The 25,792-nt window shown below is 30.7% G+C and overlaps 3 protein-coding genes across 3 annotated transcripts; all 3 read left to right on the forward strand.

Moving 5' to 3' along the window:
* Positions 1 to 2,603: 2,603 nt before the first annotated feature.
* On the forward strand, positions 2,604 to 5,465 carry LOC128161247 (uncharacterized). Its single transcript, XM_052824489.1, has 3 exons — positions 2,604 to 3,005; positions 4,341 to 4,586; positions 4,897 to 5,465. Exons 1-3 carry the CDS (start codon positions 2,732 to 2,734, stop codon positions 5,115 to 5,117), a joined length of 741 nt encoding a protein of 246 aa, XP_052680449.1. The 5' UTR covers positions 2,604 to 2,731; the 3' UTR covers positions 5,118 to 5,465.
* A 6,594-nt stretch (positions 5,466 to 12,059) lies between these two features.
* LOC128161246 (uncharacterized) lies at positions 12,060 to 14,502 on the forward strand. Its single transcript, XM_052824488.1, has 3 exons — positions 12,060 to 12,405; positions 12,690 to 12,893; positions 13,076 to 14,502. The coding sequence occupies exons 1-3, from the start codon at positions 12,129 to 12,131 to the stop codon at positions 13,507 to 13,509; spliced, it is 915 nt and encodes a 304-aa protein (XP_052680448.1). The 5' UTR covers positions 12,060 to 12,128; the 3' UTR covers positions 13,510 to 14,502.
* Positions 14,503 to 18,953: 4,451 nt separating this feature from the next.
* Positions 18,954 to 25,421, forward strand: LOC128161245 (carboxypeptidase B-like). The gene is made up of 11 exons (XM_052824487.1): positions 18,954 to 19,110; positions 19,563 to 19,644; positions 19,835 to 19,968; positions 20,558 to 20,687; positions 21,008 to 21,109; positions 21,942 to 22,049; positions 22,670 to 22,780; positions 23,016 to 23,103; positions 23,352 to 23,554; positions 24,116 to 24,200; positions 25,026 to 25,421. The coding sequence occupies exons 1-11, from the start codon at positions 19,013 to 19,015 to the stop codon at positions 25,217 to 25,219; spliced, it is 1,335 nt and encodes a 444-aa protein (XP_052680447.1). The 5' UTR covers positions 18,954 to 19,012; the 3' UTR covers positions 25,220 to 25,421.
* Positions 25,422 to 25,792: the final 371 nt, after the last annotated feature.

A 25,792-nucleotide genomic window follows, 5' to 3' on the forward strand; every position in this document is an offset into this window, starting at 1 on the left:
AAATATTTCTGCTTGGTTAATTCAGTTTGTGTCATAGTGCATACTAGTTATATAAGATATAATAACGGAAAATAAATAATCTCAATAGACGCATAAAACCTATTGAAGATATAAAAAGGAAATTGTGTTAAAGATACGTCTTCTCATTGTACATCTAAATATTTTTTCCACAACAATTATGGGAAGCTGAAGGGTTATATAAAATTAATCTGTCTATATCATTAGAAAGTGTGAACTGCAAACAAAGACGTGAATCCTTATGTGAAAGTCTCTTGTAACAATCGGATCGCTCTAAAAAAAAAATGTATGCAAATCTGTCAAATGGACGTCAAAGGGGATTGGTCACAGTTATGGTCACATTTTCCCCTCGGTTTCATTCGGAGATAACAAAGAATAGTAAGCTATGCATGTTGCAGTTGCTTATAAAAGTTGAGTTGTTCTGTAAAATCACGTTACTTTTTAAATTTTTTTTTGTATTGTTAATTCTTCTGTGAAACATAGCCAACCTACATTTAACAGCACTGTTTTAAGAAAACAAAATGAGCTACTTTTTGTTAGAGCTAATGCTATTAAATGTTTGCAACATATTTTGAAATTGCTGTATTTTTTTTTACCCCTCTGTCCAATAAACAATAAATGAAGTGTTATCCATTTCTGATGATATTATGATAGTTTTAACATTAATATAAATTACTTGTGCCTTGATAGTTAATAGATAGACATTTTGAAATTGAAAAAAATGTTAAAACAATGTATTAAATCGTAGAAGTTGATTCCATGGCTTCTCATTGATTGGGTTAATGCTATGCTTAATTTGTACTTTTGTTATTGTTAAGTCAGATTGAAAATAAATTGTATGCTTCATTTTGATGTGTGTGTGTATATATATATATATATATATATATATATATATATATATATATATATATATATATATATATATATATATATATATATATTAGTGTGATATTTTAGTTATTTTATCTTAAAGGAAAAATTTTCAAATATATCATTGACGATAATATATCAAATACATGTTACTACATAGTCCTTAGCAACACAATACACCAATACACCATGCACTCATACTATCATAATATTTTTTCTCATCAAGGGTATGTTTTATTCAAAATATACACACAGTATCTTGTGTCGCTATTTTATAAAAGTGTCACAAATCTAACATAACCAAGATAAAAATTGAAATGACAAAAGGAATTAGAATTTCATATAACTACAATTTGTGCTAGTCATGAATTATTGATTAGCCAACCCCCCCCCCCTCCACTATGAAAAAATAAAAATTCCACCATGTTCCGGACACCAATATTTTGCATACTAACGTCTTCATATGAATAAAGTAGCGTTGTTTGAAATAGTAATTTTCTTAGTACATAATTGTTAGGGTTGAGTATCAAATGCATCAAACGTAAATACTACGCAGATATAAATTAGCCTCCATAAACGAGGGTAGGTATATATGTAATCCTTAAAGCGTTGAGAATAACCTGTAATCCTATTTGAATGTAAATGCCTTATTAATATTTTTTGACTATATATCAATAAACATCTTTCCTCGACAATATTCAACGTGCACTTAGATGGATAAATATAAAGTCAAGCATTACATTGTAACAGTCTGTCTCGTGATTAACACCTGCCATATCTGTTAGAAAATGAACATAATAGAAAGACTGTAATAAACTATTCAAATAAAAATTGTACTGCTAAAAAAATCCCATGGTTTTAATCAGAGTTTTAAAAAGTGTTTAATTTGGCATTTCTGTTTTAATGTGCAAACAGTAAATTTGATATAACCCGATGACAAATGTTAAGCCGTTATCCCATTTTCAATAAGCACTTATACATAGCCATACCATGGTTACATGTACAATCGATTGAAGTCAGTTAACCTTGAAATCCTTTCTTATAGGTTTTTTTGAAATGTCATGAAATAAAAGAACGAGATGAATCAATTTTACTATTTTTGTATCAGATTTTTACAATGTAAAATCAGTGTCTTTGTAGTTTTATTTTATTCTTCAAAAATCTTTAACAGATCTTTACTTCCTGGTCGGGTTTGAAACAATCTACACAAACGCATAAAGGTTTAAGCATTGGTGCACGTATCTGATTGAAAATTGTCAAAGATTGCATCCAATGCAATATTCATTCACATATCTAGACTATTAATTGTTATAATTCGTATTTTTTTTTTTTGTCAAAATGTTTAGAACGTTATCGTTGACAGTCAGCAATTAACCTTGTTTTTTTGAAACGCAAAGTATTTCTTATTTCAACATTTTTGTAAGGATTATTTTAAGGATTAAAACCAGGATGAAGAAACATGTAATGCATATTTATTCAAAGAATGACATTGAACTTGTTTATGCACTGGCGTCATTTTTATCAACAGTCTTTGATGCACAACAAAGAACAAAATATTGCACAAATATTTTCTCTTACGTTTTTTTCGATTATATTTAATTGGAAACATTTTTGCATGTCCAAGAGAGCATAACGTTGTGATTTTTGTGTCACATGGACGTTACGTCACAAAGACTACTTAAGACCGTTGCCAATGCTAACACAGTACTATTTTGCATTAAACTGTGCAGCAGTTTAAAGACCAGCTCTGCCTTTCTTTGCAGGATTCAATCCGTACGAATTAAGTTGTATTGCACAGAGGAAGAACGATTTTTTTTTCTCTGATATATATGTCTGATACAACATGAACAGACTAATGAATGCATTGCCCGCTAGGATATCTTTCCTTGCCAAGGTATTTTTGACCAGCTTTCGTGCACAAATGTTATATGAAACTGATTATCAACAATACAGCAATTTGAATAGAGAAGGTAAAGAAGTTTCTGTTCAGTCTTTACTTGGCGAGACGGAGGCCCGTCTTAAGAAAGAGACGTCTGATTTACAAAAACTTGTTGATATTAAGGAAGATGCATACAATCAATTAATGATGATGTACAGTCAAGGAAAAATTCCTAATGGTAAGAAATTAATATTTTTTTGAATGTTCATATACAATGAAATATTTTTGTCTGTGTGTTTGTAAATGGCATTTATTTTTTGAGGTGTGAGATGTAGGTCGTGATTTTATTTATTTCAGAAACAGTTCTTAATTCATACAAAAACTGCATAGACCTGAATGTTTGTCATGACCGTCACCAAAGATTACATGTATTTGTGCAAGGTTAAGTTTATTGTTTAAAAAATGCTTCATTCCTGTCTGTATCATGTCTTGTAATTATAAACATGATTAGAAGGTAAACTTTGACGTAAAGCTTGCTTGTGTTAGGCCACATAAAATAAATTGTAAGATTTTAATCCCCGTCTGGCCTCCACAAAAATGGCCCGCCCCGATGTAATTTATCGTTTTTGAAAAAAAAAATCAGAAAAAAGCGAGCTCGGTATACTAAAAATTCAAAACATTTAATCCTAATGGCTGCTTGACATGTATATTTTTGTTGATTCCAGTCATGTTTGTTATCATAAGGACAAACATGTCTTCATGCATTAAAAGTTAAGTTGAAATATATGGATTTAAAGAATAGAAGTTGGTTCGTGTACTCATACTAGAAGTAACAATTCATAACAAAAAAGAAATAGAGCAGATTGAACAGTTGTTATAGAGCATGGACGGTTGAGATTGCGTCTATCATTTGCTATTATAATATTAGAAAAATACTGGAGTTCTGATTTGGGTATTATTGTGAACTTGCTTACAGTACCTCTAGGTATAACTGATGTTACCTTTCGGTGAGTTATTTTTATTTAGCGTGCTCATAAATGTAATAATGAAGTGAACTATAAGATTTGTGGTATTAATGTGCTGCTGATTTAGATAACTTAACTCTAGTGGATACAATGTAATTATCTTTATTCTTTGTAGATCTTACTTTAAATTATCTAGAAATAACATATTTCATAACTTCCTCATTTTTGTACAAATATTAGTTAAAATACGTATTTGTAGAATCTTGCTGGAGCTCGTTGGAGCTGCGTGCTTTAAAATGTTTTTTTAAATGATTTTTATTTGATTAAATAGGGCTTATATCTATTTCATTTATCTATTAGGAATCAAGATGTCCTATTGATTCTTATTTTTGTTTTCTTTTGCTAAGGTATCATTTCCCTTTGGCTAAGTTGTCATCTAAAGGAATAAGAATGTAGATAATTAACACAATTCTTCACAACTACTTGCTTGTTACTTACTTCATTTGAGTAGCAATTACAGCCTAATTATGAATAAAATTGGATCTTCTCCTTCACAAGCAACCTGTAAACACGTTATAGCAAATTAAAATTGCATTCTTTTTATTTAGATACAACAATAGATGAAATATGCATCCGACATCCAGAGTTGATAATAAAAAATGCAGATGATTGTCATAGATATTACGATTGCTCTGGAGAAGCTTTGGGATTAAGCGGATGGGTATCTTACGGTTTCTGGCCTTCAAAGTACAAACATGAATGTTATTATCCACTTATGTTTTCTGAAGTAACACTGCGATGTGAAAATTATACTAGCGTTGATTGTGGGACAAGATTTAAACCTACTTGGGAATGTAAGTAGATACTTGTATATTGCACTTAATAATTTATCTAATAAATTATTCTAACGTTTGTTATAAAGGAAATACTATATTTTATTTGAAGAAACAATATTATAGAGTTTTGTTTTTATTGGTCTAATATAGTTTGTTTATATCGAGCGTGGATTATAGAATTTGATATCCTACTAAATATTTTGCTGGTTATTAGATACTTTTTTTGTCTAATTCTATTTTAAAAATTATTTTCTTAAATATTCACATTTTAATAAATTGAAACAAGTGAGACAATCACAATTCAAAACTAATGTTTCATTATTCTTAGGTCGATACTATAGACCGCAATGTAAGCTGTCCCACTGTAGTCTCTGTGTAACACGTCATCCAAACTGCGAAGGCAAAACGGACGGAAATTACCCATACGACCCACGACGATGTAATTCATACTACAAATGTGACGGCGAAAGGTCTACTAATGAATATTGCCCAAGTGGTACAGTTTTTGATAGCGTAAAAAGAACCTGTGAGGTTGGAGGAATATGCTAGAAAAGTTTTCTACAAAATAACATAAAGTGTAACTTATAACCAACATCGATCGGTTCCAATTATCGTTTTTCAGTGTAGCCTTGCATTAAAAATGTAATTCTAAAGAATGTGTATAAAGTTTGGTGCATTTACAATTGTTATATTTGTGTATTTGTAATCATTAGAATCTCGCAATTCAAATTGGTGAATTGTATTTTAAAAGCTCTATTTGAGTATGAAATGTGTATGTAATAATTGAAAAAAAAATGAGTATTTGCTTAACTCTAGTGTTGCCCTTTTATTAATTCAAGTGTAGTAGTATTGTTAAAATTCAAAAGATTTTTTTTCTTTTATGACAGACAGTTATGATGATCTAATTTTAAACAAACAAAAAAAAACATATGAAGACGAATTTCATATAACTAATGTAAATTAAGTTAATGAATATACCGGTACTCCATACATGATGTGTTCGATATTACTTATTATTTTTTTTATTGAAACAAACTGGCGAAAAAAAGTGTTGATAAAAACGCAGGATTATCCGTATCGCATGAAGAGTCACATTTAAATATAGACCCTTCTCGTGGACGACGATATTGGCATTGATTGTATGTTCTATCGGTAGGCAAAATACATAAACTTTTTACGCGCATTTCTATCGAACACGGCAACCTCTTTGATTTTTATAAGAAAGATGACTATATATTCTGTATTTTGATGTTAACATATATTGATTTGATTTCTACTGTCCAGCGTGCTCCCTTTGACAAAATGTATGGTAAGAAAGTCTTGCATTTAAAAGATAATTTTAACATTACGCTGATTATAAAAATAGTTCCTAGCTAAATTTAGTTGTTTTTTTGGTTTTTGTGGTTATTTTTATTTGGCATATATTGCTCAGATCATTGTAACTTTGACGGAAACTGTCATCCGATGTCTGCTCTACTTACGTGACGTCACAATGCAACTGAGCAAACGATCTTTAGAGAAATAAATAAAATAGATAGGCGGATCCAAATTTGCATTTTTCTAATGAATTTGATAGAAGATATGTGATCTTGTTATTGGCTTCGCCTTTCACACGGCCACACCGTAAAACATAAATATTTATACATGTATACTGGAGGGTAAACATTTTATTATTATTCGTTTTATCACATTGTTGCATACAGTAAATAAACCACGCTTTAATTTATAATTTATAAGAAACAAATGTTACAGAGTATGTTAAATTAAATTAATGCTGCTATTGGCACAACAATCGCATCATAAACATGTTAAAAAGATGTTTCAGTAATTTAATATATGTAATATTTTAACGACAATTAAAATAACAATTTGATATAGCATTTTAACATTATAATTTTAAATCTTTCGCAAAAAAATAATATAAAAAATAATTTCTAATTTCACCTGGTGGCGTTTCAGTGTACTTTGATTTTTGTCACCTAGGTGGCGTTGTTCAGAAAGGTGTGTAAGTAGGAGTTCGTGCTATGAGAGAAATAAAAGAATTTCAAAGGCGACTTCATACATGTATGACCCAATGCATGTTTGCACAGTGACATGGCTAACAACAGACATGTATATGGATAAGTGACTCAGCGAATATACGAATATCAAGATGAAAATAAATAAAACAATATATTTACTAAAATATGTGCATATTTTCGTTCAGGACCTAGATGTTATGTGTAATGTTATCATAACATGGGTCACTGAAACAAGAAAATCAATATTTTACTGTAGTACCAGAGAAACATTATGATATATTCTATACTCTGGCAAATATTTGCACTTGCATGTACATGTAAACATGTACTATTTTAAGATGAATGACAAAGCAAAAACACTCTAATAGTGACTTAATAGTGTTTTTCCTCCCAATTATGTATAGTTTCATAGAGTTGTCAAAATCTAAAAACAAAAGATTAACATTTCATACAATATTAAAATAACTTTACAACCCTTAAAGAATTGTTGTTATGCAACTTCATGTATATGGTTTTCTTTACTTTTATACAAGTAAAATGTATTAACTTTAAATAAAATAAAAACAATCATATAAGTTACCTGTAACAAGTGTCCATTTTTTAAAAAAAATCAAAGGCTGTCCATTCTGAAACAAATAATGGACAGAGACAGGTAAAATGTCAACTTATTTTAATGCTTCAGGTAAGCTGTCCTTAAGGTTTACAAGTATGTGATAGTGCACATTATCAAAATAAAGGGGGAACTGTTTTAAAGCTCACTTTTGATCTCAGTCTCACTTTTCCAATATTTATTCCATTTCTTGAAGTGAGACGGATATCAAAAGTGAGCTGATATAATTATGAGACTGTCGAGTCTTTCTTTCATAGAATCGGCAGTTTGAGACCTATATTATTTACTTAGCTATAAAGTCTCCTTTAACAATTCTTATTTCAATATCTGATGATGTTTATGAACAGATATGTTGATAATGTTTCAGAGATGTTACGTTGGGTTTTGTACATTTTGCATTCTCAAGAAGACACTTTCAAAGACTTAACAATTATAAATGTATATCCCCCCCCCCCCATTTCCCTTAAAAAAAACACAAAACCACGAGTCTTCGATTTTAATCAATTAAACATTTAAATCATGTTAATTGTTGAAATATATAGAACAAATTATCACACATCCTTGAACTAACACCTTTGCATTCGCTAAAATCATCTTTAAGATCATACAACTGTAAAGACTTATGACGGGGAAAGAATACACCGTTGTCCTTTGCAATTCCAGTAGATAGCTGTTAAAGGTTGACCGCAAGAATTGTCGTTAATTTTTTTATACATACCTGTGTTTAACAAAAAGTATTTTTTATGAATATTTAAGATTTTAGATAACATTCGCGTTAAAACATCTGACACCAGCCAATGCAGAGTTTGTTTATTTTTGCTAGTCTGTATAAAGTTAATACAATACTGTAAAGACCTACGTTAATCAACAAAGAAATGAGCTCTGAACTTCAGTCTGTATTACACATTGTGAGAAAAGTTCTCCAGGTTTGAAAATGTGTAAAAAGAGAGTTCAGTGAATGGTCGAAGAATATAAAACAATTGAACAAACAGTTGGACCCCCCCCCCCCCCAAAAAAAAACAAAACAAAAAAACAACAACAACAAAAACAAAAACAAAACAAAAAAAAAAAACAAAAAAAAAAACATCATCATCATGGTCTTGCAGCACCAATTATAACGTTTCGGATAAACATTGGATTATATATTATAGCTTGTTCAATTATAACATATTTGCACATTACTTCGACTTATTCTATTGTAATGATGTACACTTCTATCTATTTATAGCATCAGTATGTCAAATGAATACATGCTTATGTCCAATTTGCATTCTTATTTTCAAAGCTTGCTTTTATGGATTATAAAGAGCTTTTGCATAAAAGAGTGTCTTAATTTTCCCTTAACGAATATAGCCGGGAATAGAAATATAATTATATATGTTATAATATATTGAATGGGATTAAGCAGAAGGTGCTTTCTATTTTCAAATTTGTCCACAGATATAAACCCACGTCGTGTCATTTTCAGATGTCTCAAATTAGATTTAATCATTTAAATTCGGTGTCATTTATTAGTTGTTTATACTAAGACCTATTTTGTTTTCATTTTAAGCCTTCGTGATAAAAGTTACATCATGTAAGTATTAAATGAGCTCAATATATACAATGAAGCTAGTATGTTAATACAATCATTTACGACGAAGTTTCAGTGTTGAGGAAAATATCTGCGTTAATCACATAATTAACATGGATAAATGTATTTAGAGCATGTAGCTTTCTCTTGTGTATGTACATGTAGCTGTAAAACAAAAACCATACAAATTACTTGTCTTTATTAAAATTCAGCCACACACATATTCAGCTAAAGTCGGATATTTACATATATTAGTTTATCGGCACCACTGAAGGAAACTTAACTAGTACATAAAAGGTCCGGAAAATTAAGACCAATAACTTTTGCTCGCTAGTATACGTAATAATATATCATTTTCACACATATTTTCTTTTTTATTTAATTTGAATTGATAAAGCACATAATTATATCTAAATGACAAAAAACAAACACTAGCTTTGAATTTAGTATGAAAAAAAAATATCTTGCTGAATGTTTAAATAGCTATTTTGATATATAATCTCTTGTATGTTAAGTTTCACAAATGATACGTATGATGGAAAATGGACGCAGAAGAGATTTGGCTCAGGGTACACGTAGCGTCATCAAATAAAATGAAATACTCCGAGTCACTACAATTTTTGAATTTCTTTTCACAACAGTTGATAAAAAAAACATAATTATGCAACGTAAAATATCAAAATTATTCTTCGGTAGCGACAAGAAAGAAAGAGGTTTGATCATTGTCCGACAATGCATATAAATTCATAAACGTTTAGTTACTTACATTTTAATTATATTATAAGTAAACCATTTTGTTGAATTGAAAAATATAAGTTTCTTTTTTTTTTTTTTTTTTGAAAAAATAGATTTTTAAAAACGAAAGTTTTTGTTACACGTAAATACATCCCTTCCGTTACTGAAGACTTTTAAATGACCTGTTTTAGCTATGTGCATGCACTTTTATTTTGTATTTTCCTCGAAATACTTCACATTGCAACTAGCTCTGAAAAAGCAAAATTGTTGAATTGCATCACCAAAAAATGCAATACATGTATGATCAGTAATTGTTAAAAATGGATACTTTTGTTTGAAAAAAAATCACTCTTTTTTAATGATTACTTTCAATTGTTAAGAAAGGAATTTTCAACATCTTCCAGATGAATCAAATATGTCTGAGAAAAGAAATACATAGAAATATGTCAATACTTTGGCATTCACAATTAAGGTGGAAGGCTACTTCGTCACGAAATGTCTGACATCCGTTTGAAACGCCATTTTGTTCCGGATTGATAGCATTATGTCGTGGTACAATATAGCTATACACCGTTCAATTGAACTCTTCTAACGAGGTAGATGAGATAAGAATGAAATCACCAAAACGCTTGAAAATATCAATTCCCTTCCTGATTAAAGCTTTCAACTAACATTGATTATCAGCTGTTATGTAGAGAAAACGTGAAATCGAAAAAATATATTGTTTCCCTGCTAATGGCAATACATTCATCTGCAACAGACGATCATAAATATGTGACGGATTATCGATAAAGGTGAGCAGATAATTTTCGCTTGAACCCTTTACATGTATGGATGATTAATATAAAACTAAAGTCCCGTAGTACCATCTCTTGTATTAATTGATTCCAACTTCCAAAAATTTAAAACATTTGCAGTATTAGACTTGCATTGAAAGTTTGAACCTTAACTAATGTATTTTAATTTAAATAGATATAGCTAGGTAGGCTAGCAATAGCAGTGGAAGCCGGATTTGCAAGCCAAATGAGGGAACGACAGAATCTTGAAAAAGAGCATGTTTTCAATAACCACACATACATGTGTATCACTATGGACATCTAATGTATGTATAAATATGCATATGGTTTTTTATAATTTGTATTGTATATAAAAAAGTAAAAGGCAATGTAACTACGAACATTTTGTTTTAAAGAGTTAAATATAATTATAATGCATTCATCAAAATTATAATTTTTCAGATTTAAACATTATCATAAACACTACTAGCCCTATTCCTAAAAGTTAGCATATAGTTTTACCTTTTTTAAATTTTTGTTCGTGATTTTTTTTTTAAATTAGAAAATTGGTCCCAAGATATTTGAGACCAAGTATAATCAAGAAAAACAACTCTTAAACAGGATCTTTCAAACCAAGATTTTTGAAATAATTCAGTATTTCTTTTAATTTCTCAATTTCATTCAATTTCTTTTTTTCATGTCATTAACCAACGAAAATTGTTTCAATTTTTATATTTTTGTGGGATTTCATCCAGCAGTTTGCCTTAAAAGAATTTTTAAATATTTTAGTTTGATATCTATGTGGATTCCAATAAAAATCATACAAACTTCATTCATGATTATTTTGTTTTTCATTTTTAATTTTTAAAACATTTCACTTTCATTAGAGTTTTAAAACAGAAATGTTTAAAAAAAATTGACATATAAGGGGTGATCTGGAAGCAGGCTGATGTTTTAAAAATTCTCTTAAAATAGAGTATTGTACTTTGAGGTCTATTATTGGTGATACTTTGCCTATTATAAGTAACAAATGCATGCAACAAAAATCTCCTACACTTATTTGGTGTCGACATCCCCCTTAACTTAGTACAAATTAAATTCCATTTTTTTTTGCATATCGACAGCTAATATGGTGGTAGTCAAAAATAGAAGGGAAATTATGCGTATTTATGAGTTAATGTCAGTTTTAATAAAATCATTGATAATGCAGGCATATACAAGAAACATTTCAAACACTTTTGTTTCCTTTATTATCATGATTAAGAAAGCAAATGCTGCTACAGGAAGTTACCGTTACTTACATAAATTTTACATCTTCTTTGACAAAGTAGACAAACATATGAGACATTGTAAGAAAAAAATTAAATACATGTTGTAATTGTATAATTTACACGAACTTATGCCATGAGGATTCATATTTAACGTCGAGGTCAACATTTAAATGTCTGGTGCGGTTTTGAACTCTTTTAAAGTCAATTACCAGATATCAGATGAACGATCTTTTAAAAGATTGGCATTTTAAGGAGATGATTTATGGTTAAAATTATGTGCTTAAGAAACTGCACATATCTCGCAATGCCGAGAGGCTTTGCTATACAAAAGAGGTTGCATGCTTATTTATGGTTTTTTTTTCAATTTAGTTAACAATCAATGAAATGAAAAACCCTTACACACAATAAAGTTTAAGTTTTCTACAGAAAAAAATGCTGCTTTGCTCATAGGTTCGACAAAAACCCTTTTTCATTATGACACATTTTTTTCTTCTCAATGCGCCTCTGTAAGAGGAAGTAAAATACATTGGGATTTACCAATGTACATGTACCAGCGACCATTAAATGGGGAATCATGACCTTCTTATTTTCGTGTTTTGGAATAGCCTTTCTGTTGGCAATGCTGTGGAGTAATATTTTTTCCCAGTCGTTGTATGATGATGGTAATCGAAACTACGAAGAGATTAACAGGGATAGCAAGCTTGTCGTTATTCAATCATTGTTGCACAATACAGAGACTACCCTGAAGGAAAAGATCAACCATTTACAAGAGAAAACAAACATGGAAACTTTAATGACTGAAATTTTTAATGAGATGCTCAGCATATACATGACCAAAAAGGTTCCTAACGGTAGGTTGAATATTTGTTTAAGCCCAAATACTATCAACAGTTGTCGTTAATATGTTTTGTAATGTTTAGATGTTTGAAGCTTTAGATTTTCACAAGATGAAGTTTTGACATTCAGTGGAATTAAAGGTAACAGAAATAAAACTAAAAGGTAACTAAAATTGCACGAGAGTGCAATGCCATTCGGTTACCTTTCACGAGCGTTCAGTTGACTGATTGATATATATTGAAATGTGTTTGTTTTGAATAAAACAATAATATTTCTAAAATGTTATCATAAAATATAGATACAACGATTGACGAAGTGTGTTCAAGACATCCATATTTGATTTTAAGAAGTTATACTGACTGCCATAGATACTATAACTGTTCTGGCGGAGTCGGACGATCCATTGAATGCAGTTATCCATTTTTATTTTCTGATGAAACTCTCCAGTGTGAAAACTACACGAAAGTTTCCTGTGGGACAAGATATGAACCAAAGTGGGCTTGTAAGTATTAACAAAGCTTTTAAAAAATATTTACTAGTATCTTTTCCAACGCGTCTGATTAAATGTTGGAAACCTGTTTCTTTTGCATTAAAATGTTAGATCATAATATCACTATTCAGAAAGAAAGAGAAGGAGAAAGAAGGATAGACATACAAAGACTTACTCTTTTTGGCGAATTGTAGGTGAATATTCTGGAATGACATGCATGCGTGCGCATTGTATCCCATGCAGTGTGTCATTCCCACCATGTCGAGGGCTAAACGATGGGTTCCAGTCGTGGCCAGGGAGGACTGATTCTCCCTATTATGTTGTTTGCAAAAACGAAAGAACAATTGACAAAGGTGTTTGTCCTGTGGACGCTATATGGAACAGTCAAGGGTTTCCTTACAAAGGACGATGTGTACACCGCTATGCCCTTCCTACAGATTACAACCCAAACGGCGCCCTACCTTCGTGTAATGGAACATCTGACGGGAATTATCAATATCCTGATCGACCTTGTGATGCCTATTACAAGTGTGAATGTGGTGTAGCTTCTGCGGTGAAATGTCCAAACAACACTGTTTTTGATACTGTGAAGAAGACTTGTGAAATTGGAGGAACATGTGCTCCTTAATTAAAGTATATCCCCAATGTTTTCCTATTGTTATCTATTTTACTTTAAGTTAACTTTGTTTAAAAAGGTTACCCAATTTTTAAAGAATGTGAAACTTTGCTTAATGTACCTTTTAGGACGTAATCCACGAATATATGAATCAATATTTTTCTTTTGATACCATATTCATCTAAAGGCATGCATATCAGTGAACTTAAAATCAACCCTCTTGGAAACGTTTACGCTTAGTAGTTTACTAAGAATAATTTTTGAAAATTTGCTTTGGCATTAAACTTTTTGCACAATATGCATTCCTTTAAGGATTTAACACGTGCATATCACACATTATAATCAAAATAATGAATTCTATTATTCGAAGAGTCCATATTGTAAAATAATTCAAACACGATATATTATCGTGTTTATGTACACACATATTAAAAGATAAATAACATGTTTAACTATTTGTCATTCGGAATGTTTTTTAGTATTATTAAACAGTTTTGATAGGTTCTGTAGTTTAAGATTCTTTAGTGAATGCTTTATGTTGAGCATTCATTTTGTTGTTTGGAGTTGAATTTGATCAACTCTCCTATGCAGTTACTTTTGCAAAACGGAAATGAAATAAATTGAAATGAAATAGTGGTTGAACCTAAGCACAAATCATCACCATTGACAAGACTTAATGCTTGAAAATAATCGAGAAATTCGGTGTAATGTATTCCTGAGCAATGTTTTTCAAGGATACTTATTTATTAATACATTGAAAACAGTAAGATTGTAAATGTTTAGAACTTATTCGTATACATGTAATTATTCATTATGGCCAGAGTTAAATTAGACTGGTTCTCTGTCACAATTGTAACTACATGTCAAGTACAGTCATTTCATGCATATCTTTTACAATGTTATGCTATGCTATGGTATGCGGTTTTAATGATATGCTATGAAACTTCAAAGCTTAAGCAATGCTATGAGATTTGTATGCTATGCTAAGAGAAATTGAAATGAAAGGCTTAATGAAATGGTATGCTGTGCTATGGTATGCTATGAGATTTGAACAAAAAAGCCTCATTTCGAAATAAAATAATAAGAAGTTAAAGTTTACCACTAATCTGCAATGTGAACATTTATTATTTCAAATAAAAACATTTTAAACCGAGTTAAAATAATGCTGTAAATATGCTATGCTATGGTATACTATGATATAGTATGACGAATGAAATTCTATTAAATTATATGCTATGGTATGAGATTTCAATGCTATGGTATGAGATTCCAATGCTATGTTATAAGATTTCAATTCTATGCTATGAACACTGTGCCGGATAATTATGCCAGTGCCAAGGTGGCATTTTCGCACCCGCCTAAGCTGCATATATCGAACAATTCAAATATGCCATATGATAGACCATTGCTTAAAGAGTTAACATCCACCTTTTTATCATTATATCTCACCTGTCAGGTGAGATATTTACCTTTCAAAAATAAATTCCTATAGGAAAATAATTTTTCGCATGGGAAAAACAATATTCCCATAGGTAATTTGAAATTTCCTATCGGAATACAAGAAATTCCTATAGGAATTTCAATTCCGATAGGATTTGATAGAATCCGATAGGAAAACAATATTTTATAGGAAAACTTCATGTCTGAATCAAATTCCTACAGGAATTACCATTCTTCTATAGGAAATATAATTCCTGTAGGACTTTCAAAAAATCCTATAGGATTGTCAATATTTCCTGTAGGAGAATCAAATCTCTTATGGGAATTATCATTTTCCTATAGGATATTAATTTTTAAAGGTAAATATCTCACCTGTCAGGTGAAACACACTAAAAACAAAAGTGGTTATATACTCTCTAGACAATGGTCTATCATTTGGTATACATGGATTTTTCTGAAACTGCATCTTAAGCGGGTGCGAAAATGCCACCTTGGCACTGGCATAATAATCCGGCAAAGTGTTTATGGCTTATGTTGTAAAAGATATGCTTGAACTGACTGTAGTTACAATGTCATTGATTGCCAGCAGTAGCGTTGTGAATCAAGGACATGCAGACTACCAATTGAAATCTAAGGATAGAGTCTGTGTACTTGTGTAGATTATACCTAATTATTATTTGTTTGTTAAAAAATTCCTTAGATACAATTATCCAGAAATATTTCGATTATTGAATATTATGATATATAATGGATCGTAGATGGTATTAATTCTATCTTTAGATATTTCACACCATGATTCATATCCCAATTGGTTTTTAAATAGCTCGCTATTCGTGTCGGAAAAGCCCAATAATTCATATTTGGAAAAAATGCGCGCAATTATTTAATACAGCAAACTTTAAGAAACTTCTTGCTATGCAAAATTAAATAATACAATTATTATCGTTGATTTTAAATTAAAAATAAATAAATAAAATCAACTGCCGCTAGGACATCAGTATTTTGATTTTGAATACAGCACTTTAGTCAATCATAAACTTCCGAAAACCAGTATTGTAAAATATACTTGTGTTGAACATGTAACAATTTTTTAAGTATTTGCCAAATATAATGGCCGCAACGTGCACTATTTAAATAATAAAATGTTGCCTTTGGTGATTCATTCAGGATATGAAGGTAGCGACATAACAGAAAACATAATTATATGCAATGATAAAATATAAATTGCCGACGACATCCAAAAATAAGCATTAAAAGCTTATATTTATAAAACTGTGCTTATATTTAAATTTTCATACTGATGTCTATTTGTATGAAATATTGTGTATCGCCGCTATAAATTAAAGCCCTTTTTACGCTCTTAGTCAGGGATATGAAACATACATGGAACAGCCACATATATATAATTAACGTGTAAGATGAAAAGTTTCATTTAATCTTACAAAAAAAAATTCTCAAAACACGTGAATACGCTTACTCTTGTGCTTATGGCGCATGAATTACCAAGGTGCATTCATAGAAAAATAGAAACAGCCACATTGAAATCTACAAGCCCCTTTTATCGATTGGTCGAAATCTACAGCAGCTGAAACTCACAAGGAAGTTGTGACAGAACTGACATTGACACGCCCTTTTTATCGATTGCTCGAGACCTACAACTACTTAAGAAAAATCACAGACTGCACAAAATAATCATGATGATGTCAGACCCAAAGTCTCACAGAAGACGATTTGGCTGTTTCTTTTAGCTAACGTACTTATTTACGTTCACAGTAATTTAGTGAATTTTACTTACTTTTTACGCTCAATTTATTAATTCGTTAAAAGAATGATAACGCGGTAATGTATTTTTTCTGCAATGTCGCTTCCTTCATATCCCAAATGACTCACCAAAGAAAGCTTTTGTTTGTTTAATTGAACGTCGCGGATTTCCAATGCAAACATAAGGGAAACTATACACTAAATGTAAATATAGAGCTATGAATTAAAGCAATATGAGCTGTATTATTTAGAATTTTATTTTGCTGCAAAAACCTGCTAGTATGATAAGTCTGCATATAGCTTAAACTTTTATGATAAATAAGACTTAAAAAAAAATTCTCTTCTAAGGAATATATAGCAGATCAATTTTCGTACAGGATGACAATAATTCAAATTTTTTCCAATTAAGGCTTTTCAACGGCTTTTCCCACAAAAATATGGCAACAATTTTAAAACATGATATTTTTGTCATTTTAGTAAATAATAACATTTTCGTAAAAAAAATTTCAACATGAAAATTGCAGCTCATATTGCTTTAACTATTAGTTTTCGTTAGAAATAGAGGGAATCATCCTCGATAGATGTAAATAAATAACGATAAACAGACTCTAAGCATATTATTTGATAGATATTTATTTTCTAAATTCCTTCTTTGATTAATATTTTTAGTTTTTAGGAACGTTCAGAGAGGGGAAACATATAACTGTTTCTATTGTAACAAACATTGATACAAGCAACACAATCGTTTAGAATTTTTTTTAGAAAATTGGTCCATTTTTTATATAAAATATAAGTCAAATTTTGATCAATATAGTTGTGTCTCCTCATAACCAAAATAAATTTATACAACAAGGATAATAACATTAAAATGAAAAAAATAAAAAATATCATTGATGATTGTTTTTGAATAATTCTTTAAGTTAGAGATTGAAAGAGTTTTGTTCACGTTTTGAAAAGTATATATTTTTTGTCACATGCACTAAAATGAAAATTCGATTTTGTAATCAAGAAAACTGCAAAAGAATATGTTACCGGAATTTGATTATGAATACTTGATAATTAATCATGGGTTTATAATAGAATATAGAGTTTTTTTAAGACACAGGTTCCTACGGTAGCATAATCATCATGATAGTTGATTACCCAAAAGTGCAACACTGTCATTTTCTTGTATCTATGATAAACCCATTTAAAATCTGCAAGATGGCTGCACATCCATCTTAAAGCACTCTTTGATTGAATGAGTCTAGACTAGACTTTGACCCGTGTGTGCACGGGTTGACATTGCATATGATATTGGACATTTATGAAAAAGATACACCAACACACCGTATTGTTGACATTTACATAACCAAGCTTGAGCCTACAATAATCCTATTAATTTCACTACACTCTGCTTAGATAAAATAATCTAACTGTGTCTCGGGACAGACCTTAACTACAGTTACATGTAAAATGCCTCTCATATACCCGTAATGTAGCACAAATTTGCAGAATGACTCCGAAACGATTTTGGAGAAAAATAACAGTTAAATTATTCATAAAAAACCATTTTGAGGCTAAAAATATCTTACATCTGAAAATTAAATTCATATTTAATGAAGAATTCAACACTTTTTCACGTACTTTTTTTACTCGCTTCGAATTTACATTCCATGTTGACATTCGAAAGTCTCCGGATTTTTCATGTTAAATGCACTGAGTTAGAGTTATCTCCCGTATTTCCTTTGATTAACAGAATATATGACAGATTTTCAATGAACATTAACATGTATTTGTAATATCGTTTCTGAGTTTATCCATGCAAATATAATATTGTGGAACCATAAACAAAAGACGTTCCCGTGATTTAGCGTGAATATAATGCGCATGCGCAAGATTGTAAAATCCAAACAATCCAGATGATTTCTGGATTGTTTAGATGAATTTTCGTTGATTATTAATTATCGAAGCTTGATTGAGAAAAATTAAAAACAAATTGGTTATCTTCGAGTACCAATGATGTTCGATTTATCGGTATTAAAGCCCAAAAATTCTATTTTTCTATTATTTTGATATAGTAGTATAGATATATTACATGGACGTCTTTTAAATAAACGGATCGATTGCAATAGGGATATCAGAAGATTAAAAGTGTCCCTCAACATTTAATTGCATTTGGTTGGTCTAATCTAAGATAGTATGTTGACACGGTTTAATAACGTTAATAACTGAAAGTTAGAAAGCCCACTCAATTAAGTTTGAATGTGATGTCATGAAACACTCATATATACAGGAACCGTTACTTGATTGTTTCATTTGACGACTGGTTACAATGGCCGGTCGGATAATGCAAGTCCTTTTTCCTCTACTGACGGTTATGCTGGCAGTTAAATCTGCGCCAATTCAAACGCCGAGGAAAACTTATAATATGTAAGTGTGTTAAACTTCATGATTGATGAAAACAAATATAACTTATTTTAAGTATTTTTATACATCTGAAAAGGTAGATTACAAGTTAACGTTTACATAAGTCATCAAGGTTATTTGTTAAAAATGAAATGGAAATGTACCAAATCAACATGGAATAAAACTAAGTACTAGCATCGGAATAATAAATCTTTCGGATAGTCCATCAATGAGTAATTTCGTTTTCAGAAAGTTTACAAGTGGGTAGTGGCAGCTAAAATTGAAATAAGAGAGAAAAGTGGAAACTTGGGAGTAATTGAAAGTCTACGTTCTGTATTAGGACGATATTTTCTATAAGATGCGCTAGTTGGGAAAAGCAAAACAGTTTATGAGGGAATTGAGTTATTGCATAAAATAAACATATACATATGTCTGAGCCTGAAGCTGGTCATTGAGATTAGGATTTGATCTTTCAGGGACAAGTTGGTGAGGGTGCACCCTACATCTTTGGAACAAGTTGTGGCGTTAGAGAAACTTCAGAATCATCCATCAATGAAGGCAAGTTAATGTTGTTCTTAAATTAAAAAATAAAAAAACATAACATTTTACACAAATGTAATTGAACGGAAATACATGTACATACATTTAATACAATCTAATTTTATAATAATATATTATCAATTCATGTTTATGAACAGAGCTCATAACTCTTAGTTTAGATTCATATAAAATGTCTTTTCTCTTTTAGCTTGATTTCTGGAAGGTGCCACATTTAAACACCAGCGTGGATATCCATGTCCCAATACATGTGTATAATGACGTCACGAAGCACCTGTCACGTGTTGGTTTACATCCTTCCTTGTTAATTAATGATTTACAAAGGTGCGTTCAAAATGTTTATGGATATTGTTTAGAATTTGCATTTCCGTTTGTTCCTAAATGAATAAAAAAAATCCTTTTTCAAAGAAATCATTAGAAGTTATCAATATCATTTATTCATGATCATAATTTGATCAGTCTTCAATGATTTCATGTAGAACTTAGCAAAATGACAATTGATATTTTGCTGCTAAGGTTTTGATATTGTATCAATATAAATGATAATATCATATACCAGAGAATATATGTACCAAAATATTTTGTTTGGTTTCACATAGACTGATAGTAAGAAATGATACCAAATATTATATTGCATAGCATAAAAACAGGACATTAGTGAGAATTTAGATTTTATAAAAAAAATTGTAACAACCATTGACGAGAAAATTAAATTTTGAAATTGGATAATGTATAAAACTTCTTTGGTTGATTGAACAATAGATTGACCTTGTTTATTATCTTAATGTTTCTATTATGTTTTGGGATAAGAATTAGTCTAATTTTTAACGTATGTAAATGATTATGTTAGGCGTTTTATTTACTATTTTAAAAAATAGAATATTTTTCTGGGCTTTTGTTGAATTGATTCTAGTGTGATTGACCAAGAGCAAGCTTCTATGGAGATTCCTGATTACGTCATCAACTCTTTTGGTGTGATGTCTATTTCTGGATTAAAACCTCGAAACTCGGACATAGTTGGGAAGTACGCCCGCCATAGCGAGGTAATTCGCATTTCTGTACATAATTTTCCCCTCAAAATACAATGTACCAACGGCATTCTAATACATTATGTTGAAACATAGGCACACGTATGTGTTGTAGATTCTATTGAAACTAAGATATGTTTTATTTAAATTGAAAACTGTAGTGTACAAAAAATTTATGACGACTTCTTCATTGTGCGTACAATTACTAGTACGTTCTTTTTACTCCCAATGATAAGCAAATGTTTTATTCAATAACAGACTATTTTAACAATGATACAGATATAATTTTTTTTATATTTTTTTTTATTGAAAAATTAAATTTGTCTGAATTTCAGATTGATAGCTGGCTTATTAATATAGCGGATCAATATCCAACCCTCGCTAAAGTGGAATCAATTGGAAGTTCTCATGAGGGGAGAGACATGAAACTTATCAGGGTAAACAAACCTCAACAGTTTAGGAGATATTAAAAACTTTATACAGTCATATCATTATCTATATGTAGTATTTGCATAGCACCCAATAAAATTCAGATTGGTATTGTTTCATAACGCAATTATATATCAACCCAATAAGCAAAATTCGGTCAGCATTTTTTTATCAGCTAGAGCAACTGTAACTAAGAACAAATAATGAGACAATAGAGAGGTTGAGATTTTAAACGTGTACGGGTATGCGTACGTGTGTTAAAACTACACGTACACGTACACGTTTTTTGTAATTTATCAGTTGAGATTTCTTAACTTGTAGGATATAAATGTGTACGTAAATCGACGCAGTTTTGTGACATGAATTTATTTAGTTAATTCCAAATAAATGGTAAATTTCTTATCAATTTTCATGGAAATGAAGTTTAAAAATCTATATACTGTATCACAAGAATACATTCACTCATCAATAAGATTTTATTTGTTGTAAATAGCTACACGTTTGTACTTCCGTGTAGACGACACTCTACAAGTTTAGAGAACGTGTAGAAACCATGTCGTCACAAAAACTGATGACGTAATACGCGAAGAATTTAGGTGATTCCCCTAGTTCACGTACACGTACCCGTACACGTTTGAAATCTAAACCTCTCTAATATATACCGAAATGCTCTAAGAAATACCTGTACAAAATTATTGAAACAATGCGCTATCTTACGTTGTGATATTAATATGTTCTCTTTGATAAAACTTTGACTTTTTTTCACAATTTGTTTTAAACATTTTTGCTTTCTGGTAATCAAACAGCTAATCACACAGTCATAACTACGTTTTTTTACAGATTGGCAAAAACAACGAGGCTCGGACAAAACCAATCATTTGGATAGAAGCCGGAATTCACGCCAGGGAGTGGGTGGCCCCCGCAACGGCAATTTACACAATACACAAGGTTATATTTACAAGATACATGTACTTCTACTTTTTTCTTGATTTTTTATAAGCTAAAAATAAAAAAGCAACTACATGACTGGATATTTGGAGGAGTGGGCAGGGATAAAATCCTAAACTGAAATTGGGTAACCGTTATACTTGGCCTTAATTCGGTTTGTTGCAGCTGACTGAAAAAAAATTAACAAATTTTTCGGCTTACATCGGCTCTTTGTTCCATGTGCAGGGTATTGTTGCAACTGAAAATAGTTTCATTGTTTGCATAAGATATTCACATGCTATTTTATAGCATTTATAATACAGTAGCCATGTTTTTAAAAAGGACATGCAAATACTTATAATGCATGTGTATTGTCATATTAATTAATCATTTATAATGTACAAACTGGCGCGTATAAAATGTACTTGTGCATCTACTTACATGTATATAATGTATATTTATCTCTGCCACTTGAATGATTTTGAAGAATTGACTCTGATAATCCACATGCATATTTTATGCTTACTTATTATACACAGTCAACGCTGTAACTAAATATGCATGTATGAGTTGGGTTGTGATATGTTATGAAAACATATAATCAATTTTTGATGTTAATTTTATTAACAACCCACATGTAGTTACTAACGGAGTATGGAATCAACCCTGTTGTGACGCAGTTAATGGATGAATTCGATTGGCTAATTCTTCCTTCAGCTAACCCGGACGGTTATGAATATAGCCACACTATGGTAAATTAGACTGATATTATAATATATTGTTTTAGCATGACTAGATAAACTTATGAAAATGTACAATTTACATTATTACCCTTGTAAGTAATTATGATATAATGTAAAACAAGCTACAACTTTAGACATTCATTGTAATTTATGGTTAAACAAAATGCTTAAACATTTAGTATTGCTGTAAAACTTATGAATAAAATAATCAAAATTATTTTTTCAAAATATTTTTTGATACAAGGACCGTCTCTGGAGGAAGACCAGAAGCCGTCAGTCGGGGCGCTGTACAGGCGTGGATCCAAACCGGAATTTCGACATCTCGTTTGGAGGTAGTTATGCTTAGATCTTCTCATCTTAAAATACAAACTATTAAATTGAATTTGAAAAACTTAATATCTTAAAATAACCCGGACTTGTACGAAATATTTTTCAACCATAGGAAATATGTTTTTATGAAACAATGCAACTGCAAAGTAACGCAAGTATGTTCGTGGAAAACCTTGCATGTATTAATAAATCAGTATATTATTTTTTTTCAATGATTACATATCTATCGCTTCGTTTTAACATTTAAAAGGAGCAGGAACAAGCACAAACCCCTGCAGCGATATTTATCCCGGAACCAGTGCCTTCTCCGAGTCAGAAACTAGAAACATCCGAGACGCCTTGCTGTCGGAGAGGGCGCGGATCAAGCTGTTTTTGTCGTTCCATGCGTACTCCCAGCTCATACTGACACCGTACGGCTACACCAGTATCAAACCCTCAGATAACCAGGAACTGGTAAGTACATAAATACGGAATTAATTTCTTTTTTAACAAAATTTATTTAAACGTTAATGAAACATTTTATGTTATCTAGATGACTAAATAACCAACTGTCTGGAGAGTTATTTTTTTTAATCAGTATCATTAGTCAATTATTTACATAAACCAACTGTTCAAAGATTGATTTTGGTGTAAATTTTATTTTACAAACTGATGGCTACATGGATTTGAATTTCAAATCCTCAACAAATTAAATTTTCTTATGATTTCAATTTAGTACAATACTTCATTATGCAGTCTTTATATATCCATTCGTTTGATACATGTAATACTTATCAATTAAATCATATGCAGTGACACAATGAAGTATTGCCTAAGTGTAAATACTGTTGATACTAACTTCTATCATCGCATTTTTAGATTTTTTTAATCAAAGGAACTGGTTAGCTCTCTCGTAGATGGCGACAAATAAAATCCGAACTATTATGTTTGTTTGTATATGAAGTGCCGACAACTAGTCCTTTTTCATGCAAATCAATGATTCCTTTAAATGCTTTACTAAAATTTTATTTTCAGATGAGAGTCGCAGAGGCAGGGGTAGCGTCACTGAAGACGATTCATGGCGAGATGTACACCGCTGGAACACCGCCTGATCTCCTGTGTAAGAACGAATCCTTACATTAACATATGATATGATATTTTTCTGTATAAAATAAACACGTAAAATTAGGCATAGAAACAACAATTCTGGCCCCGGGGCCATAAAACTTAGATGAGCTCCTTTTTGATCTCAGTCTTACGTACTTTTCCACAAGGAATATATAGTAGAAAAGTGAGACTTAGATCAAAAGTGAGCTTGTCTAAGTTTTATGGCCCCGGGGCCAGGTTCAACTCTTCATTTCATTGATTCATCTGAATAAAATATTGACTACTTTATTTACAGTCAAGTTTAAATCATTTATCATTTTATATATGTCGGATGAGCATCGAATTATTTAAATTATTAAAAGTTGTGGAGGTATAATAATTTAGTTTAATTTTTAAAACTAGTAACTTTTCTATGTACATGTATTTTCTGTTTACAAATGAACTCAACGAATTTTAACTACAGATTACCCTGAATATGAAATTTTGAAACATATGCACTTGCAGATGAGTAAATTGTAAATGATAAAAAGATAAGTGATAAGTAGAATGAACAGCACTTTATATTGGTGTAATTTCCAAGTATTAGTCTAAAAGTAAACAAACATTATAGATTCATACATGCATGTTTCTAGAACATTTGATATAATAGCAACATTGATAAATTGGTCGCAATGAATATCACACCGAATATTTTATTGTAGCTTTCATAATACATCCCTTCAGTTTTGTGCATAACATCATTGCGATAATTATACAATCAATAGCGTTTGACTTTATATCTTACACCAAAAACAAAAAAAACGTACAATCTTCCAGACTTCTGAATACAATTTTTCAGACGCTGCCTCCGGTGGTTCATATGACTGGGCGAAATCGGTGGCAGGAATACAGTATGCCTACACGTACGAGATGAGACCGGCTGAAGCAAGCTTCGGACAATCCGGATTTATCCTTTCCGAATCAGAAATTATACCGAATGCAGAAGAAGTATGGGCGTCCCTTGTCACTATAGCAACGGAAATCCAATACTAGAGAGAAAAATGTTTTCGGTTATTTTTCATGTTTCATTAAACAAATAGAGTAGCATTTAGGGTTTTTGTTTGTTTATTTGTTTTTATATATTATATATTTTCTATGACAACCAGATGGTAAAAACCTTACCAATAATTATGAATAACATCCTTGAATTGATAATATGGTAGGACATCTCTGCATTAAAATTGTTCAAACCGCTTTCATTGGTTAGCATTTTTAATTTTACGACTTTCTATGGGTGAAAAACATGCGCGGAGGTGTTAAGGAAGCATTTGGAGTCTTAGTTACATGTAATTTCCTGAAATAACAAATCTTAGTTATTGTGTACATATTCAAATATCTAAGCAACAAAACGTAGACCAAGAACAAATAAAGAATATGCTGGAGACAATTTTTTTCTTCACAAATTAGACTGTATTACGTAGATTTACACAGTGATGGCGTCCTGACTGAATGTTGAATGTCGGGTAAATTTTATGGGAAAGCATTGTAAACAGGTTCAAAATATTAAGTAATCTAAGAACTTGAATAAAGGATTTCGGTGTGATTTATTGAGAACGGAACAAAAGA

The sequence above is a fragment of the Crassostrea angulata genome, chromosome 8 (genome assembly GCF_025612915.1).
Source record: "Crassostrea angulata isolate pt1a10 chromosome 8, ASM2561291v2, whole genome shotgun sequence".
Classification (NCBI taxonomy): Eukaryota; Metazoa; Mollusca; class Bivalvia; order Ostreida; family Ostreidae; genus Magallana; species Magallana angulata.

Coding starts and splice junctions, on each gene's coding strand:
- LOC128161247 (XM_052824489.1), top strand. CDS start 2,732: ATGAACAGACTAATGAATGCATTGCCCGCTAGGATATCTTTCCTTGCC. Junction 3,006..4,340: donor TCAAGGAAAAATTCCTAATG/GTAAGAAATTAA, acceptor CTTTTTATTTAG/ATACAACAATAGATGAAATA. Junction 4,587..4,896: donor ATTTAAACCTACTTGGGAAT/GTAAGTAGATAC, acceptor CATTATTCTTAG/GTCGATACTATAGACCGCAA.
- LOC128161246 (XM_052824488.1), top strand. CDS start 12,129: ATGACCTTCTTATTTTCGTGTTTTGGAATAGCCTTTCTGTTGGCAATG. Junction 12,406..12,689: donor GACCAAAAAGGTTCCTAACG/GTAGGTTGAATA, acceptor CATAAAATATAG/ATACAACGATTGACGAAGTG. Junction 12,894..13,075: donor ATATGAACCAAAGTGGGCTT/GTAAGTATTAAC, acceptor GGCGAATTGTAG/GTGAATATTCTGGAATGACA.
- LOC128161245 (XM_052824487.1), top strand. CDS start 19,013: ATGGCCGGTCGGATAATGCAAGTCCTTTTTCCTCTACTGACGGTTATG. Junction 19,645..19,834: donor AGAATCATCCATCAATGAAG/GCAAGTTAATGT, acceptor TTTCTCTTTTAG/CTTGATTTCTGGAAGGTGCC. Junction 20,688..21,007: donor AGTACGCCCGCCATAGCGAG/GTAATTCGCATT, acceptor TCTGAATTTCAG/ATTGATAGCTGGCTTATTAA.